Source organism: Lotus japonicus, chromosome 4, assembly GCF_012489685.1.
Source record: "Lotus japonicus ecotype B-129 chromosome 4, LjGifu_v1.2".
NCBI lineage: Eukaryota > Viridiplantae > Streptophyta > Magnoliopsida > Fabales > Fabaceae > Lotus > Lotus japonicus.
Window position 1 is genome coordinate 32439291 of NC_080044.1, and position 19916 is coordinate 32459206.

Sequence of the window (19916 nt, forward strand, 5' to 3'; positions counted from 1 at the left end):
CGGTCAGATCTCTTGTGCACCTAACATCAAGCAAATCCTTCACAACCACTTTCCACGAAGATGTCAGAGAGAAGCTTTCCAAAAGGAATGTAGTAAATGACAGCTTTCTTCTCAGAAGCTGTGGTTCTTGACTTCCTGAAGCATTCTTTCATATAGGTGAAGAGAAAGAAGGGAAGACACAACTTTTGCTTCTTCTTCATGAAGTAGAGCATCACCTTATGAGTCGTGTTGATGTAGTCAGAAGAACTTGTTAAAGGCATGGGGTTGATGCAGGTGAGAATAATCTTGTGCCACATTCTCAGGTCTGCATAGAGATCGCTGGACTTGTACTCAGTCTTCTTCAACTGCCAGTTAACAAAAAGCTCCTTGTTGACGGTTTTCCTGATCCCAGAAAGTCTGTTGTCAACATTCTGAAATATCTTCGCCTTAACCAGATCCATTCCCAGTAGTTGAGCTATTGACTTCTCAGTGATGATGATTCTTCTGCCCAGAACATGTGAGACTACTTGACAATCATCACAATCAACATGCTTCAAGAACTCTTTCACCAGTTTCTCATACACTGGTCCAGAGAGCCTATCAAAGTAGCTCTTCCATCCTTGAGCCATCATCTCAGGAATGAGATTTACTCCATTTGCTGCCATATTCTCAAAGTCTACCCTCAATTCACGTAGAACAATGAGTTCTTCCACCTTGAAGTTGCAGGTAACATCGGCTGCCCTTTCACAAATTGGGATTACTTGTTCTTCCTCTTGCATGTCTATTTCCTCTTGTTTTTTCTCTTGAACTCTGGGTGTAGCTTGACCAGTTGGAGCGAATTGCCCAGTTGCCAACCCTGCAACCATTGCCGGAAACACTGAACTGTCAACTGATGCAGCCCTTTCAGCATTTTCTTGGGCAAGGTGCTCTTGCAAATGCTCAAGTGCAGCTTGCTCTTGTGGATCCGCGGAAGGATTGTGAGACATGATGAAGAATTCTGAGGTTTTGGGTAAGAGGGATGAAGAACAAGAGAGAGAATGGAGAGAATGCAAACACTTAGGGTTTGAAAATTCAAGCGAATGAATGAAGTCAGGAGAATGTGTGTGTGAATGTGGGTAGGTAATGATTTGAAAGGTAACCATTGAGTAGTTGAAAACCAAAAGCCAAAAGGCAAAAAGAATCAATGGTTAGAAATTAATGTAGTAATAATAAGCAATAAATACGAAAAACATGCGGTGGAGAATTAAATGAAAGTAATCATTATAACATAAATTCCCAAGAAGCACAAGGAACGAGGCATCAGAAAAACTGACACACGTTTGCTGTCTTATCTCAGAAGGAATACCAATGGGTACTCAGCTTCTGATTAAGTTACCTTCTGAACCAGACAACTTATGATGAAGGCAGAAGTATCATAGTCAGAGGTTCTGAACAAATCTTCATACAGGACAAAAGTCCATATTTAGATTTTTCAGGATAAACTTAAATCTATCTTCTGCTAAGGGCTTTGTGAAGATATTTATCCATTGATGGTCAGTATCCACAAACTTCAGAAGAAGTACGCCCTTTTGAACATAATCTCTAATAAAGTGATACTTTACCTCAATGTGCTTGGCCCTTGAATGCAAGATAGTATTCTTACTTAGAGAAATAGCAGCAGTGTTGTCACAATAGATAGGGATATTGCTCTCAAAGATTTGATAATCTTCTAGCTAATGTTTCATCCAGAGCATCTGAGTGCTACAAATAGCAGTTGAGATATATTCTGTTTCTGCAGTAGATAGTGCAATTGTAGATTGCCTTTTTCTTGGCCAGGAGACTAGATTTGTTCCCAGAAATTGACAATTTCCGGAGGTACTTTTCCTTTCAGTTCTATCTCCAGCATAGTCATCATCACAATAATCTGAAAGCCTATACTCTGATGTCTTTTTATACATCAAGCCTAGGTTAGTCGTACCTTTCAGATATTTGAGAATTCTCTTAACAATAGTTAAGTGAGTTTCTCTAGTATCTGATTGAAAACGAGCACATAAATGTACACTGAACAGAATATCTGGTCTGGATGCAGTCAGATAGAGAAGAGAGTCTATTATACCACGATAGAGCTTCTGACAAACCTTTGAACTCACATCTTCTTTCTCCAGAATGCATGTAGGATGCATTGGTGTCTTGGCTGGAGTACATTCTAACATGTTAAACTTGTTCAGAAGTTCTTTAGTGTATTTGCTTTGATGAATGTACGTTGCTTCTGGTTGTTGATCAATATGAATACCCAGAAAATACTTGAGTTCTCCCATCATACTCATTTCAAATTCAGCCTGCATTAACTTAGAAAATTCCTTGCAAAGAGAGGGATTAGCAGAGCAAAATGTGATATCATCAACATAAATTTGAACAATCAGAATATCATCTTTGTAAGATTTGGAAAAAAGAGTTGTATCAACTTTACCCCTTACAAAATCATTGTCCAGGAGAAATGAGCTAAGTCTCTCATACCATGCTCTTGGAGCTTGCTTTAATCCATATAGAGATTTCTTCAACTTGAAAACACGGTGCAGATGTTTGGCATCTTCGAACCCAGGGGGTTGATGAACATACACTTCTTAAAAAATGTATCCATTGAGGAACGCGCTCTTGACATCCATTTGATGAAGAACAATGTTATGATTCACAGAAAATGAAATTAATAACCTTATAGCTTCTAACCTTGCTACAGGAGCAAAGGTTTCTGTGTAATCTATGTCTTCTTGTTGACTGTAGCCTTGAGCAACTAGTCTTGCCTTGTTTCTGATAACTTCTCCCTTCTCGTTGAATTTGTTTCTGAAGACCCACTTGGTTCCAATTACATGGACATCTTTGGATTTCTGCAATCTTTGTCTTCAAGAGCTTCATTAATAGAAGTTGGTTCAATCAGAGAGACCAAACCCTTTAAGCTTAGAATAGTCTCTTTAGAAGGTCTGAAAGCTGATCTGGTTCTGACAGGTTCATCTTTATTGCCCAGAATCAATTCTTCAGGATGCATGAGAAGCTATCACTCTACTTTTCTTCTGATGAAGTGAATCTTAAGTTGCAGCAACATCTTCTAATCTGGTTGTTTTTGGTTCATTAGCTTCTGGATCCTTGACTTCTGAATCTTGGTCCTTTTCTGAAATGATTATGCTCATATCTGCAAACATTTCAGCTAGCTTTGACTTGTCAGAGTCAAGCTTATCATCAAATCTAACCTTAAAGGGGACTTTGGTAAATTTTCCTTTCTGACATGCTTCACAAAGAGCATCTGAAGAATACTTCAGACTGGGCAAACCCCTGACAAAGTCAAGCTTACTTAACTGAGAAATTTTTTTCATGCTAGCATGCCCTAACCGTCTATGCCATACCCATTGCTCTTCGTTAACAGAAAGAAGACACTTTACTTTCTGAGTTTCCAACTCAGATAATCTGATCTTATAGATGTTGTTCCGCCTCTTGCTGTTAAACAAAACAGAGTCATCGATCTGACTTACAGCCCTGTAAGACTTTTGATTAAAAATAATGTCATAACCCTTGTCAGCTAATTGACTTATTGACAATAAATTATGCATTAAACCATCAACTAAGAGAACATTATCAATAAATGGACTCTTACCAACACCAATGGTTCCAGAACCAACAATCTTACCCTTCTCGTTACCTCCAAAACCAACTTCACCTCCAAGTTTAAGTTTTAGGTCTTGGAACATACACTTTTCTCTCGTCATGTGTCGCAAGCATCCACTGTCCAGATACAATGGTTGATGTTTCATTGGAGCTATCAAGGATATCTGCAACATACACAATCTTCTCCTTAGGTACCCACTTTCTGGGTCCTTTCTTGTTAGTTACACTATAAGTTCTGACAACTTTGGGTCTTTCAACAGGATAATATAAAGGAATCTGAGCATGATATCTTGACATAGAAAATGTTCCTTTCGTAAGAGGGGGTGGAGCAAGTTCAGAAGGTGATGGTTCTGGAATAATAGTACCAGAAGGTACAAAATGTTCATAGAGAGATTTTGGTTTAGGTATAGGAGGCTCTTTTCTACTAGGTCTAGAATAGCCAATACCATTCATCCCATTTCTGCTAACGCCATAGATCATTGAAGCCATTAAGCTTCTATCTACGCTTTTAGCTTGGAATCTTTGAAAAGCCTTTTCATATTTGGTTTCATTCTTATCATCAGAAGTACTAGATGCAATAACTTCTTCTAACTTGGAAATTTGATTTTTAAGAACAGAGTTAGAGTTGACTAAAGATAAGTTTTTTTCATTTAAATCAGAAATGGTTTTCTCATTCTTAGCAGTGACTTCAGAAGCAGCAAGAAAATGTTTTTTCAAACGTTTGTGCTTAACCGGAAGAGAATCATATTTGCCCATAATTTCAGACAAAGCAGTTTTAAGTTCAGAAGGTGAAAAAGATGCGAATACCTCATTGTCATCCTCAAAGTCTGACTCAACTTCTGATGCTGATTCATCTTTTGATTCTTCTTTTGACTTTGTTTCCTTGTCCTTTACCACTGCTATGAGTCCTTCAACAACTGCATCATCAGAATCTTCTTCTTCTGATTCTGAGGCATCAAAAGTCACCATGAGTCCTTTCTTAGCCTTGAAATGCTTCTTTGGCTTCTTTTCTCTTTTCAGCTTAGGACACTCATTCTTGTAATGCCCTGACTCCTTGCACTCAAAACAAGTGACTTCTTTTGAAGAAGATTTGCGTTGACCAGATGAAGACTCTTGTCTTCCTTTAGCTTTTGTTAATCCTTTGTACTGGTTTTTCCTGTGCTTCCACATGCGGTTGAGCCTTCTGGAAATCAATGAGAGCTCGTCTTCATCTGAATCTTCAGAAGATTCTTCTGATTCTTCTTCAGCTTGAAGAGCTTTGGCCTTCTCAGGTCTGGACTTTAGAGCTATGGACTTTTGCTTCTTCTGAGGTATATGTTCAGCACGATCTATCTCATGACTTTTCAGAATACTGATAAGTTCTTCCAAACTTATCTTGTTCAAATCCTTTGACAACTTCAAGGCAGTCCACCAAAGGCATCCACTTCTCAGGAAGGCTTCTGATTATCTTCTTGGCATGATCAGTAGTGGTGTAGCCTTTGTCAAGTACTCTAATCCCAAAAATAAGCATTTGGAATCTGGAGAACATGGCTTCTACAGATTCATCAGGTTCCATCTTGAAGGCTTCATACTTCTTGATTAGAGCTAGAGCCTTTTTCTCCTTGACTTCCTCATTGCCTTCACGAGTCATCCTTAGAGAATCAAATATAGACTTTGCATATTCACGATGAGTAATCTTCTCATATTATTCATATGAGATGGCATTGAGTAGAATAATTCTTGCCATGTGATGATCCTTGTATGTCTTCTTCTGATATGCATTCATCTTATCTCTTGGAATCTTCACACCATCTCCATCAACTGGACGTGTGTAGCCATGAACAACTAAATCCCAGAGATCAATGTCAAAGCCAAGAAAGAAACTTTTGATTCTATCTTTCCAGTAGTCAACCTTTTCACCATCAAAGACAGGGGGTTTTTCACTGTGTGGTCTTTCTGAGTTTAATTTGTGGTGGTCGCCATTGAGTTTTTCACACCGGCTCGGATCACTGAACACTGTTAACTGTGGTAATCAGAACTTGCGCTTTGATACCAATTGAAGGTATGAAAAGCACTAGAAAAGGGGGGGGGGGGTTTAATAGGGTTTTACGTTTAAAAACTTTTCCTTTAAGATTTTAGCAAATCTTCTCGGTTTCTAAGAACACAACGTGCAACAGATAAAGAGAGGAGGAAAGCCCACAAGTGTTTTATCCTGGTTCACTTGATAAATTCCTCAAGCTAATCCAGTCCATCCTTTAAGGTGATTTCTTCCTTCGTTGAATGAAGGTAATCCACTAATAAAAGATTGTTACAACTGCACTAGCACACCTTGCTCAGTGACTAACAAATCTAAGAACTAGCAACACTAAGACACACAAGTCTTAGTCTTCTCAAGGAATCTGATCTACCCGATCCCTTAAGGAAACACAAACAGATTTGTGAAAGGTTTGGGTTTACAAAGAGTTGCTTCTAAACAAGCAGGAGTAAACACAATAAGAACAATGAAGAAATATTGCTAAGGTGATGCTGGTAAGTTTCACTTGGATGGCACAATAGTTTCTTAGCCAATTTCTTCTCTCTTCATCCTATAAATACTCCAAGGTAAAGGTGTTGTATCCGTTGAAAGAATCTAACCATTGGAGGGCAATTCTGGAAATTCCAGAACCTGCTGTGGCTGAACCTCGTTAGGTAAGGCACCAGAATAGTACACTGCTTTTGTACTATTGACAATGACCTTTGCCTTATCCTAGTTGACTTCTGATCTTTGGAGACGCTTCATGTTGGAACTTGTGAAGCAACTTGATCAAAGTCACGAGGAAGCTTGGATCCTCTGACCTTCATAACTTCTGCATTTGGACCGTTCACTCAGAACTTCTGGTCTTCATAATCAGAAGCACTTTGGTCTTGAGAGGCAGCTTTCTCTTGGACTTCAGAATCTTCTAGTCATCAGCTTCTGGACCGTTCGCTCAGAACTTCTAGTCTTCAGAATCTTCAACACTTGAATCTTCAGAGCCCACATCAGAGCTTTATTCTTCAGAACATCTGAAGCATTTACTACCGTTCAAAAGAACGTAGTGATCGCAGAAGCGTTTCACTGGTTACTTTTTGATTTTTATCTTCTAATGAATATATCTTTGAATCAGAATCAGAACCTGTTTGTCAACAACTTAAAAGACAAATGTTAGAGTAGCATAATTGTTCATACACAAATATAAACTTATTATCATCAAAATATAGAGTTGTACAACTTGACCAGATGTCGACCACCTATGCCATAGTCGTCATTGTCATCGTCGTCTGATGAGGAGGATCCTTCCGAGATCGATGCTGCTGCTGAGACACCTTCTGGACTGACACTACCTACTGCTGTGGACCCTGCGAACGTTGCATCTTCTTCGAGGCTCGTTGAGCCAAAGGAGGATCCTGTCGCCATGCCTCCGACTCGTTTTGGAGCGTCTACTTTCTCTCGTGGATACTGCGTGCAACCTTTGGTTCACGTGGTTGAGGTGGAGATCGCTACCGACGTAGATGACCTGGAGACCGGTTTGACTAGGGTGGCACGTAAGACTGTGAGGAGGGAGGTTCTAGATCTAGATGTCGATGTGATCAATGTGGACTCAGACACTAAGGATAACTACACGACCAAGAGACCTCTTCTTTGCATGACTTGGGTTAGGGTGTATATAGTTGTAGCTCTACTTCGTCAGTTGTACATTGTGGGACATGGTAGGTTCCCGACATTTTGCTTTTTGTGTGGTTCTCTATATGGGAATCACAGGGAGTAGTCGGACGATAGGAGGTCTGAGGAGGCTGTTTTTGTTTGGAGGATTGTAATTATGGCACTTACACTTGATCACTTCTGCGTACACTTGCCTTCGAGCGCACTTTCTGTCACTTACAGGTTCTGGTGAAGTTTATGGTACAGCATGGGTTGTACATGTTATATATTTATATAGTTTATCGGGGTATGTCTTGAGTTTTGATTTAAGTCCTCGTTGGACAAGTCTTGTTTTAATTTTTTAAAAAAAATATACCTGTTTTTTCCGCTTTTAGTTTTTAATTGGTTACTAAAGTTACGTCCCAAAATTCGGGGTGTTACAGGGATTCCTTTCACTTCTGCATGGTTTCCCCTGTTTGCTTTGACACGGTTTAAGGCTGCTCCGCGGGTAGAGTTGAAGCTGAGGTGTTTCCGTTTGGTAGAGCTTGTATTGCTTCTTAGTTGCGGCTGAGGTGTTCTCGTTTAGTTGAGTCTATGTTGCTTCTGGTCTTGAGTTGGGACTGAGGTGTTCTCGTTTGGCTGAGCTTGTATTGCTTCTGGTCTCAAGTTGCGGTTGAGGAGTTCCCGTTTGGTTAAACATGTGTTGCTTCTTATTTTTGTGGGGTATCCTCCCCTGCTTGCTATACTTGTTTTGCTTTGTCAGGGTTTTTTGGTTGGTGGTTGCTTGTCCTTGGTTTTCTTTTTAGGTGTTGTTTGTTGTTTGGCTGGAAGCATTTGGTGGTGGGTCTTATTTGGTTGGGTTTTATTTAGTGTCGCACGATTTTTGCAGGGCTTTTTAATTCCATAGGCTTTATACCTTTTGTGGTTGAGTGTTTATTCAATATGCCTTGTAGATTGTGACTGGTTGGGCTTTGTAATTTACAATCTTTTTCAAGATTATATTTTTACTACATATATCATTTTGCTTTCTAAAAAAACTATAATAATTAAAAATAAGACTTTGTAAGCATACATATTTTCTTAAACTATATTGATATAAAAATCATTTACTATAAATATCAAGTATACTCCCTCCGTTACAAAATAAATGTCCACTTTGTTAAAAACACACATATTAAGAAGTGCAATTAAATTTGTTAACTTTTAGAAATATATCATTTATTTTCCTACTTTATCATTTAGAATGTATCTTTATCTCTCCTCATTTATTATTTTTATAAGGGTATTGTTTGGAAAAATATCAATTAATACTTTCTTGAAATTTTAAGTGGAGAGTTATTTTGAAACCAAAATTTTTCTTACCGTGGACAGTTATTTTGAAACAGAGGGAGTATTTAATAGTAGAAAAGTCATAATTGACTTTTATTTATTAGTCTAATATCAATAATAAGCATTAAATGTCAAAAACTATTTTGGTAAAAAAGTCACAATTGACTTATGTTAATTATTCTAATGTCATTAATAACCATTAAATGTCATATTAATAAAGTATTTATTTTTGAAAAAAGTCACAATTGACTTTTCTTAGTTATTCTAATGTACTCCCTCCGTTCCTATATATAAGTCACAAATAACTAATTCTCTTAGATTAAGAAAAGTAGTTATTAGTAATAAATTTGTAAAAAAATGATTTACTTTCCTAGATTACCCTTATTTACTTTCCTATGATTTTCTCTTTCCAAGTTAATACTTCTAAAGTTTATCATCTCTTTCATATTAAATATGAGGGTGAACTTGGAAAAAATTATTTAATGCTTCCTAGATATTAGAAAGTGACTTATATTTTGTAACAAAAAAATTTCAAAAAATGTGACTTATAATAGGGAACGGAGGGAGTAATTAATAATCATTAAATGTCATATTAATACAGTAATTATTTTCGAAAATATGAAAATTTATAATATTTAAATTATTAAAAAATTAGAAAATATAAATATGACATCATCTACCTACTAATAATAATATAAGAGAGAAAACTTATAAAGAAAGACCTAGCATGAGAATGTAACACTTGTCGAAGTTGCCACATTTTTTATTTCGAAAATAATAGATAATTCTCCCTTAGTTCCTTATTACTATAAGAACCAAATGAGATGTGTACCTTGGTCCTTTTTGTAAGAACCAACTTAAAATTTATGGTGTATTAATTATTTTTGTACTGAAATGCCCTTATTTAATTGATTTTTCTCTCTCTTTGTACTTCTCATAGCATTAATTATGCATAGAAAAACTAAGAATAGTGGGTGGAGGTTAACTTTGGAAAATTAATACTCACTCCGTTCCAGAAAATTTGTAGTTTAAGGTTGTGACACAAATAGTAAGAAAACAATTATTGATAGTACAATTTGACTAGATTGCCCTTATTTATGATGTTCTATTTTCAAGGATAGTGGTAACTATATCAAGAATTGCAATAAACATAGTGGATAGAGAAAATTTAATAAATAAGGGTATAAAATGAAAAAAATGGGAAAAAATGCATTGGCATCCTAAAACAACAAACTATTTGGAATATTGAAATCATAACCAAAACTACAAACTTTTTGGAACGGATAGAGTATAAATTGAGAATAAGTTTAATGCAATTACCTAAATTAACTAAATTTTTTAAAGGGTGTGAAGTTGTTGCTTGGTTCTTATACTCCCTCTGTTCATATATATAAGTCTATTTTACCCAATTCTTAGATTATATTTTTAAAATGATAAATAACTTGAGTGAAATTACAATATTTAAAGTTATAATAATTTTAATATTAATATCATTAATGTGAAAATAAAGTAATGTAAAATATAAAAAAATATTATACAAGTATGTGCTTTTATGTCATTTTACAGTTTCAGCTTGTTCAACAGTTAGTTTTATTAAACACTTTTGTTTCAATCACGTAGCTTTTCAAATCACGTAGCTTTTCAGCTTTCAGCTATCAGCTATCAGCTAGCTTATCAGCTTTTAGCTTTCAGCTAGCTTTTCAGCTTTCAGTTAGCTTATCAGCTAGGCGTGTCAAACATAGCCTAAGAAAAGTAGTTACAAGAAATAAATTTGTAAAAGAATTTTTTCACTTTCCTAGATTATCCTTATTTAATTTCTTATAAATTTTTCTCTCCAAGTTATTATTTCAAAATCTCATTGTCTCTTTCATATTAAAGATGAGGATAGTCTTGGAAAAAAATAATTAATTCTCCATTAATATTGTAAATGGACTCATATTTAAGAAACAAGAAAAACACTTAAAAATAATCTTATAATAAGAAACAGAGGGAGTATTAAGGAATGAAGGGAGTTTTTTTTTTTTGTTGATAGGCAGGAATGAAGGGAGTATAAACCTAGTATTAGAGATGCTCTAAGATTTTAGATGGAGTAGAAACATAATTAACCTTCAAGAGTTTAACTGGTCAATAGTCATAATAACAGGTTCTTTACCAATAATTTCATTTCATAAACCCAAGTATTAAAAGGAGTGGTTGACAAATTATAACGGTAATTACGGCCACCAAGCACGACGTGGGAACTGGTCACGAAATTCCCGCTTATTTGCCTGCACTTTCGTTGTGAATTTATGACTACAAATAAAGGACAAAGAAATAAACAATTTTTTAAAAATAATGAAGAAATAAACTTTGTTTTTGAAAGGGAAATAAACTTCAAACTTGGATAACCTTTTATTTACTTTCAAATTTATATTTAATAAAAATGATGTGTTTTAACCTTTTATTAGGCCAGGTTAAAGCATATGATTTTATATTTTTTAAGGATAAAAATTGAATAAGTTTGAAATTTTCTTTGAAAGAATTTTGAAGTTTTTTTTTTTTTTTTGAAAGTGAAAGAATTTTGAAGTTGGAACTAACTAAATAATATAATACTTAATGATAAAAACAAATTTATCCTTTTTTTGATAGCACAAATTTAACCTTAAATACATAACAGAAGATGAAAATAGATAAAATAAAGTACTAAAAACTAATATGCCAAAAAATGAAATAATAAATACTACTAATGAATTGGCTAACAGGCTAAATAGTCTATGTCAACGGCCATTCTTTATGTACTAGGACTAGGATAGAAGGTTCGATGGACAAGTTTAAGGTGTTGAATGCATTACCAACCGACTGCCTTCCAATTGGCCTTCTGATTGATCACTAACCCATCATTATTCATTTATTAATAGTATACTCTTTCGCATGGTTTGACTTAGACAATCCATCATTTTAGAGAAAATTATGGAAAAAATTATGTACAGTTATGTTTATCTTTCAAGTTTTTTTTTCTAACAAGAGGAAAAAGAGCTTCAAGTTTAAACAAACGTAAGTTTTGTCCCAGAATAATAGTTTAAATGGTAAGAAATATGAGACATATGAGTTGGTTAAGGGAGGTTCAGGGATCAATTCCTGAAAGGTGCAATTTATATTTCTAATGTATAAAAAGACAAACAAACGTACGTTTTTTTATTCTCCAATGACTCATGGAAATCAAATTTTTTGACAAGATAAATGACACGATTAATGTTAGTTCAAGATATACATGCCGGATTCGCCTTAAGTTATAAGATCTCTAATTCAAGTCTTATGAATAAAAGATGCCTCTAAACTGAATTGCCAAAATAAGAAATAAATGACATAAATTACCAAATATTAAAGCATCTTCAATGCTAATTCTTATTTCTTAGTTCTTAGCACTATTCATGTAGTCCCGTATTGCCACATGTGTTTAAGAAACTCTCAAGCAATTTTGCTCAAACCAGTTCTTACCACTATTCATTTGGTCCCACCAACCACATTATTTATACTTTTTATTTTCATAAAGTAATAAAACAAAACTCACAAAGTAATAAAGTAATTTGGATGAAAGAGAAATAATTAATATTTAAACTAAGAACTCAAAAAGCAAAACTCCTTATATAAGAACTGAGTTTTTATTTTTAAGAACTAAGGAGTCTATGTCAGCACCTCCAATGGTAAAGTTATTAATTCTTAACTACAAAATAAAAACTAAGAACCTTCCATTAAAGATGCTCTCTGTCCGCCAGGTTGAAACATTATTATTTAAAAAGTAGAGGCTCACTACTCCAAAGCAGAGCATCATTATCTAAAAAGTAGAGATGCTCACTCCAAAGTAGAGCACCAATAATCTCCATAAGAAGGATTATCAAAATTCAAATATATGATCAGTTATGTCAACCCAAATTTGCTTGTTAGATGAATAGTTTTTTTATATGAATTATTGGATGATAAGTTATTTTTTTGTACATCGGAAAAATAAATTACACTCGACAGGAATCGATTCCTGGACCTCCCCCTACCCGACCCATATGTCCCCTTATCAAGAATTAAGACTACATGTACTTAATTTAAAATTAAAAGACATCATTAAAGAGAACCAAAAAAGTGTAGCTTTTATAAATAAATAAGATAATATCTCTCATTTATTATGTGCTCTCGCAGTCTCCCTTCTTTGAGAAATTCAAAACAGACCCGACATTTATGTAAACCTCTTAAAATCAGGAGCTGCCATCGGAAAAGGAAGAACAATCTCATCCAAGCACTTGCTCCGATCTCTCACAAGCCCACTACTTTCTCGTGTGAGCTCATCAAATTGCAATAAAACCTTCTTCTTCTTCTTCTTTGATCCCAAAGAAAAATCACAAAGAAATTATGAGCAAGAAGCAAGCAGTGAATCTGGACGAGGAGCAGATCGCGGAGTTAAGAGAAATATTCCGATCATTCGACCGGAACAACGACGGCAGCCTGACGCAGCTGGAGCTGAGCTCGCTGCTGCGGTCGCTGGGGCTGAAACCTAGCGCGGAGCAGGTGGAAGGGTTCATCCAGAAGGCCGACACCAACAGCAACGGCCTGATTGAATTCTCCGAGTTTGTTGCGGTGGTGGCGCCGGAGCTTCTGCCGGCGAGGTCGCCGTACACGGAGGAGCAGCTGCGGCAGCTTTTCAGGGTGTTCGACCGCGACGGGAATGGGTTCATCACCGCGGCGGAGCTGGCTCACTCCATGGCCAAGCTCGGCCACGCTCTCACGGCGGAGGAGTTGACGGGGATGATCAAGGAGGCTGATGCGGATGGTGATGGTATGATCAGTTTCCAGGAGTTTGCTCACGCTATTTCTTCTGCGGCTTTTGATAATTCTTGGGCTTAGCTTAATCACTTTTGCTTAATTAATTTACTTTTTACAGATCTGTTTCCCTTCTTTCAATTTCTAAACAACACAAGATGAATCAATAAATTCCTTATTTATATATAATAGTAGTTTCTGTTTAAGATAGAGTGTCCATCGTGTTCCTCTTTTACAAATAGTTGTACTATACCTTTTTGATTCAGTAATAAATTATTAGTAGTTAGTCGCCAAGCTATTAGTTAGTTGTATTATACCTTCATCCTTCTTCATCATGGACATCTCATCACATCTAAATTATATGAAGTTGATGATGATGATGTCGATGATGAAGAAGATAAATGATATAAATAAAATTGTGTTGCTAGATATATCAATTATGTATGTAGCTCAACTGCTTAAGTGTTTGTTTTTCAAGTTTCTAAATTTTATTAATGATGTTTCACGCCACGTGGTCTGCTTCGTCACTAAACTAGTGTCATATAAGCTCATTCCGTTAGTTTTTTAACGTCAGAGTGGTTGAGGGGTAGACCGTGCACTTTTGTGAAACATTTAGGAAAGAAACGTAGACAAAAAAAGAGTAGGGACGACTTTTTCACAAAGTTAAAACATCAAAGATAAGAACTGTAACGCTCCAACTTTCGGGGGTCACAAAAGTAATCTTTTCCCAAATAAATATGCACTAGCTTTCATAAGCAGTTCTTGAAAGCGAGTATTTTTTTCGTTAACAAAACAAATGAGATTTTCAAGACATGCTATGGATAAAGACCTCACGTACATACTAACACACCACATAAAAATACAAGTCCGATGGGAACAATAACCAGTTGTCAGAAATATGGTGCATAAACATTTACATTGTTCGAAAAGAAATAGTCAGCCCAAAATGATCTTAGCTTCCTACGTCCAACTACTCCATATAATTCCCTCGCATGAGAACCATACCAAAAGCAATATGTCAGGGACCTACCATATCTCAAAATATAGACACGTGCTGATCAAACCTTGCAGGTATTGCACTAACACGACAACACTCTACACGTGTACTAGAAAGTAGGACCCGACAGGAGGTCCGAACTGATGATCCAAATAAGGCGCAACCAGGGGGGGTTGAATTGTGTCTTTCAAAAACTATAAGATCCAAACGATGGATGATGACTAGACGATATCAACTTTGTTTGACACAGCGGATAAGCATAAGTAAATGAAGAGATAATCACACACAAAATTTTATCCTGGTTCAGCCCCAAAATGATAGGGTTACGTCCAGTCAACGGTAGACCCGGGATTTCACTAAGGTTGAGTTCCAAGGACTACTCCTTACAGGTAATCTTCAGTATGGCTCCTCAGGCAAAAGTATTGTTTAGCAACTGCCTCTCCAGGCATTGAGTATTATCGCCTCTCCAGGCCATGTATTATTTGCTCCAACCTCTCCAGGCTGTTGAGTTTAATTAAAGGCCTCTATAGGCTAAGTATTACTTTTATTACCTGCCTCTCTAGGCATTGAGTTTAATTTTGTCCCTGCCTCTTCATGCAGTTGAATATTATTTCAAAACTGCTCTCTAGGCATTGAGTTTAAATTTGTCCCTGCCTCGCCAGGCAGCACGAGTATTCTTTGTCTCTGCCTCTCCAGGAAGATCAAGTATTCTTTTTCCCTGCCTCTCCAGGCAGTTGCAAGTATTTTTTGCTCCAGCCTCTCCAGGGTGTTGAGTATTCTTTACTGCCTCTCCAGGCATTTAGTATTATACGGACTTCTCCTAAGTGATCTTTCTCAAGACCACTTCTTCTACTTTTACAATCCCTTCTTAATAACGGTGATAGTAGTATTATTGAGTGGGAAGAACAATATAGCATTATAAAATTGCTTTATGTTCTTTTACAACAAGAAAAAAATAAAAAGATTTGTCTTCTAAGTGCGTTTATCCTTGCTGCAAAGGCTGATGAAGATGTCTTCATTTGAGCTCGAGCCTCTAGACTTTTCTCCAGACGATAAAGATGTTGTAAGGCCCAAGTTTTTAAACTTATACTAAGTGAATAAACTTCTTATTCACGATTAGGGTTGATGTAATGCGAAGGGAAACCTGAACAAAAGTTTATTAAATGAAATAGATTTACGAAAGAGAAAGTTCAGGAAAAGTTTAAGGATTGTATTAGAATCGATAAAAGTTATAGCACGATTGTTATACGTTTAAACCTAGGTCAGAAACCCTAGTATGTAGCTAGTTTTCACTTATAGGCACGATGGAAATTAATTCCAAAAATCTTCAGAGAAATGTTAGAACTTCTCTTTTTCCATATATCAAAATCGTTTCGAGGCGAAACTCTAGGATCTACGAACGTCCGATTCCAATCATCGGAAGTTTGCCGAAACCGAATCCCTAGTATTTCAAAACCCTAGAATCAACCGACAATGAAGACTTTTTCTATTCAGAGCTTCAAATGAAGATTCTACACGCGTACACCCATTTCTCTTGATGATTTCAATCTTTCTTCAGAAGGAAGTTTTCTATTCCGACATTCGATGCAAAAAGCAACTTATCGGGTAAAATAGTTTTACACCGACTATGCATTAGTTGCCAAAAATACAAGGAGACCTCATTTTAGTTTTGGAATTCTTTCGCCAAAACATATCTTATAATTCGCGGAGAATGACGCCGGAAAAATCAGATTCGCGAAACTTTCATTTTCCCGCGAATTTCCATCTTCTATATATAGCAAACAAGTGAGAAAAAAACACAAAACTCCTCCATTTTCCTCTCCAAGGCCGCGAGCTTCAACAAGGAAGAAGGAAGAAGAGTTTTCTTCATTACTTGCTTGATCGTTGATCCGTTAGTTGCTGCTTCAAGGTTTCGAGGTATAGTCGCTAATCCTTACCTCTGATCGCTTTTTCCATAGCTTTTCTGTAGACTTTTCTGAGCTGATAGTTTATGGGTTTTTGCAAAACTATCCTGAATATTTCATTTCTGATTCTAAACCTCTTCCTTACATGCCCAAGATCACTTCTGCCGGGTTAGATTTTGCGTTATGTCGCCGGAATTCCGCCGGAATCAATTTTAGCCTTAAATACCCATTTTTGGAGTTTTTGGAGTAAAGCTTCAACCTTTAGGCTGAAAACTATCGCCTTAGCTTAGTGCTAGTAGGATTAGTTGTCATAAACGTCGTTGGTGACGTCCCTGTCAAATTTGATTTTTGGGATTTCAGTTTTGAAAATCCTAAGTTAAAAATCATGACCAAAATACCCCTGCGACAGTTTTTGATCCGATAATTTTTCCGAGTTCAGAATACCCTTAGTTACGGCTAATGATAGCATAGGAACCAAGTTTGATCGAAGAAAAATCGAGCCCCATAATTGTGAAAAGTGGCCGAACCTATTAAGGGGGAGGAGGAAAATTTCCTTTTCCGAAAACTTGTCTTTCGCGCTAGATTATCGTACCTCGGAGTATGTACTACTTCGGGTAACCTTAGTAAGTATTGATAGCTTAGTTTCCGATAGATTTTGATTGATTTAAAGGTGCTTTTGAAGAGTTTCCCGAGGAACAAGGCTTTGCTTGTGAGGAAGCGTTAGACGATCACCCTGGAGAATCTACAGGTGAGGGCTTCTCACTGAATCTCTAGTTAATACTTAGGGTCGATGCTTTCGACATTGGTTACTGTTTATGCACTGGATTGTGTGTGATTGGAAAATGTTTTCTGAGGCTTCGGCTGACAATGTAGATGATGCATCTACTTAATGTTTTTGATGAGTGGATTACATGCTAAGTGCTAATTGGGTAATTTAGGATGTGTGGTGCATGCCTTATATGCTAAGTGCTATGTGGTTATTGCTTAATATATTGATATATGACATGTTGATTGGTTGTGCTGAGTTATTTATACTTATGCAATGAGATCTGAGATTCTGAATAGTGAGAATAGCGGGCAGGTCATGCCGATTTTATTTTGAGAGTTTTGAGAAAGTTTGATAGGACGAATGAGATTCGGGCCTTGTTATGATGTTTATGGATCGAGACATTCTCTGGAGTCATTTGGGGATTAGGAGATCCCGAGAACTGATAGGATTTGCGATAAGACTAAAAGGATACTATTTTGTAAAGAAAACTCATAAGACATTAAACAACCTCTAAATCTTTAAGTAATGATAACAAACTCGAAAGGAAGCTTCGGATGCAAATCTTAGTCTTTGGAAAACGAGAAGTGTCGTCGGATCCAATCGTTGAGGAAGCTGAGAAGTGTTGAGTATGTTGATGCTCTTGTGCTGTTGGAGTAGCTATGCGTTGTTGGGCTATCCTGGGGATAAGTCCGGGAAACCGTTAGTTTCCGAGAGTGTGATACTCTGTGCTCGTTGAGCAGTTGTGACCATCGGATTGAGATGAGTCGGATGATTTGGAGATCATCATGAGTTACTATGTTGATGTGAAGAAGTGTCTTTTGTCGCAGAATCGACTTTACCTTAGGGTAAGCTTTTAGAGACATTAATTTAGCTAGAACACGTGGCGACGTGTCGAGTGAGGTCGGAGACGTTGTTTGGCTAATCACTGCATTGCATGCACTCATTAAGTGGTTTAAACACGGCGAGATACCGGACGACGGCGGATTCCAAAATTGGTTATAAGACCAGGATTTCCGCGTAAGAGCGCTGCTAGGTGACTCTTAGTAGCAGACCGAAATGGCAGGCCTTCGGGTTTTATGCTGATCTGACTACCGCTGTCGTTGGAGTAAGAGGCACGCGGGCCGAAATGGTCCCACCGTGGCTGGTGCTAGGACTGATCCGTTGATGTCCATCCGTTCCGGAATGCATATTGGTTGACTGGGTTAACCTGCATTGCATATCATGCAACATGCATACTAATTTAGTTGTCGAATGTGATTGTTATTTGGTAATCCTATTTGGAACATGTTAAGTGTTTTTATTGTCGTTTATATTATTGTGAAATATGCAACCCTAGGATGTCATCTCTAGCTATAAGCCTAAGTGGCTATTTATTATCTGTACCTATTTGGGTTTATTATCTACATAGTTCTTTGGAGTTGACCCTCGCGTCTTCTGTGTGTGTTTTGGCGGACAACGCCTTTTGTCAGATGTCCATTGCGGACTGGTTCACAATGGTCCACCCTTCGGGGGGGATTAGGTACGAGATGATCGATCAGGACGACCCCGGGTCGTGGGTGGTTGACCCCGCGAGCCATCGAGCGACGTATTCGGGGCGTATCATGGAGGACCATGTGGATAGTGGAGGACTCTTGAGGTCAGGAGTGTTGAGGAGATGCTCTATCAGCTTCAACTTGCCACCGGGCGTCCACTGTGGACCAGGATTCGGAGGAGCACCGCCGCCACCGTCATCTTCAGAGGACGAGGATCCCTCAGAGGAGATTCCAATGGGAGTGCCTTCGGCAGGGTCTAGTGCACCCACCATTGCGATCATTGATGATCATGGTTCGGGCCCTAAGCCCGTGAGTCCAGCATCGGAGCGTACTGCGGTTGCGAGGGGAGGACGGATAGGGTTGGTAGACTTAGTTGTTCTGGATTCTGATTCAGACGACGATCATGCTAGCACATAGTTTTGAGTGTTGGTATGAGCTCCTCGAGTTAGGATTAGTGTAGGAGTAGAGTTTAGCTCTGACAGTCATGCTTCATTTGCTTCTTTGGGGGACAGGGTAGTTCCGCCTATAGCTTTTTGTGTGGTTTCCTTACGGGAATCACAGAGAGTTGGTTGGACTTAGGAGGTCTTATTTTCAGACCATTGGGTCAGCTTATTCTCAGTTTTGAGGGATGGTGTTGCGGACACTTCACCTTTTTCATTTGGTTGTACATATTGCCTACGGGCACTACACTTTCTTTCCGTCACTGGAGGTTACTCGTGACGAGGTTGCTACTTACCGCGGGGGCTGTTTATATATTGTATATTAGTTCTATTGCTTTTCGCATTTGGGTTTTATTTAATTCGGTCTTGACTTAGTTATTAAAAAAAAAATATATTCACGTTTTTCCGCATTAAGTTTATTTTTGTTACTAAAGTGACGCCACCGAAATCGGGGTGTTACAGATGTGATCTTCAGAGACCATCTGGGCGAACTGAACTGGGTTATGATCTTCTGATTAAATCCCAATTCAATTCTAAAAAGTCTTGTGTTTGGACTTGCAAAAGCTACCTTGTGAGGTATTCAAGTCTTGGTATTTATAGCTTCAGGTCTTCTGTGAGTAGAGATATGGTCGTTGGATGATCTTCACAGAATTATGACCGTTGCATTGAATTGTGATGAAGGGCGCAGATCAATGCATACCTCTTGCTTTGGAATCGACAATAAGCTTAAGCGTATGTGAGAGCTATTACATGTTGATGTGACCAAACAACTCATTAATAGATGGAGCGTTGTGCCTTTAGCCTTGGTCACTATGCAGCTGCAGATGTTGACACTTCTTTGACTGGCTTCTTTGTGGAGCTTCTTCGATCAGACGATGAGGCGCGTTCCACTTGAAGAGGTAGAC

At 37.5% G+C, this 19916-nt stretch overlaps 1 protein-coding gene across 1 annotated transcript; it reads left to right on the forward strand.

Moving 5' to 3' along the window:
* Window positions 1-12723: 12723 nt before the first annotated feature.
* LOC130711912 (probable calcium-binding protein CML17) lies at window positions 12724-13663 on the forward strand. Its single transcript, XM_057561694.1, has one exon. The coding sequence runs from the start codon at window positions 12962-12964 to the stop codon at window positions 13451-13453; it is 492 nt and encodes a 163-aa protein (XP_057417677.1). The 5' UTR covers window positions 12724-12961; the 3' UTR covers window positions 13454-13663.
* Window positions 13664-19916: the final 6253 nt, after the last annotated feature.

Coding starts and splice junctions, on each gene's coding strand:
- LOC130711912 (XM_057561694.1), top strand. CDS start 12,962: ATGAGCAAGAAGCAAGCAGTGAATCTGGACGAGGAGCAGATCGCGGAG.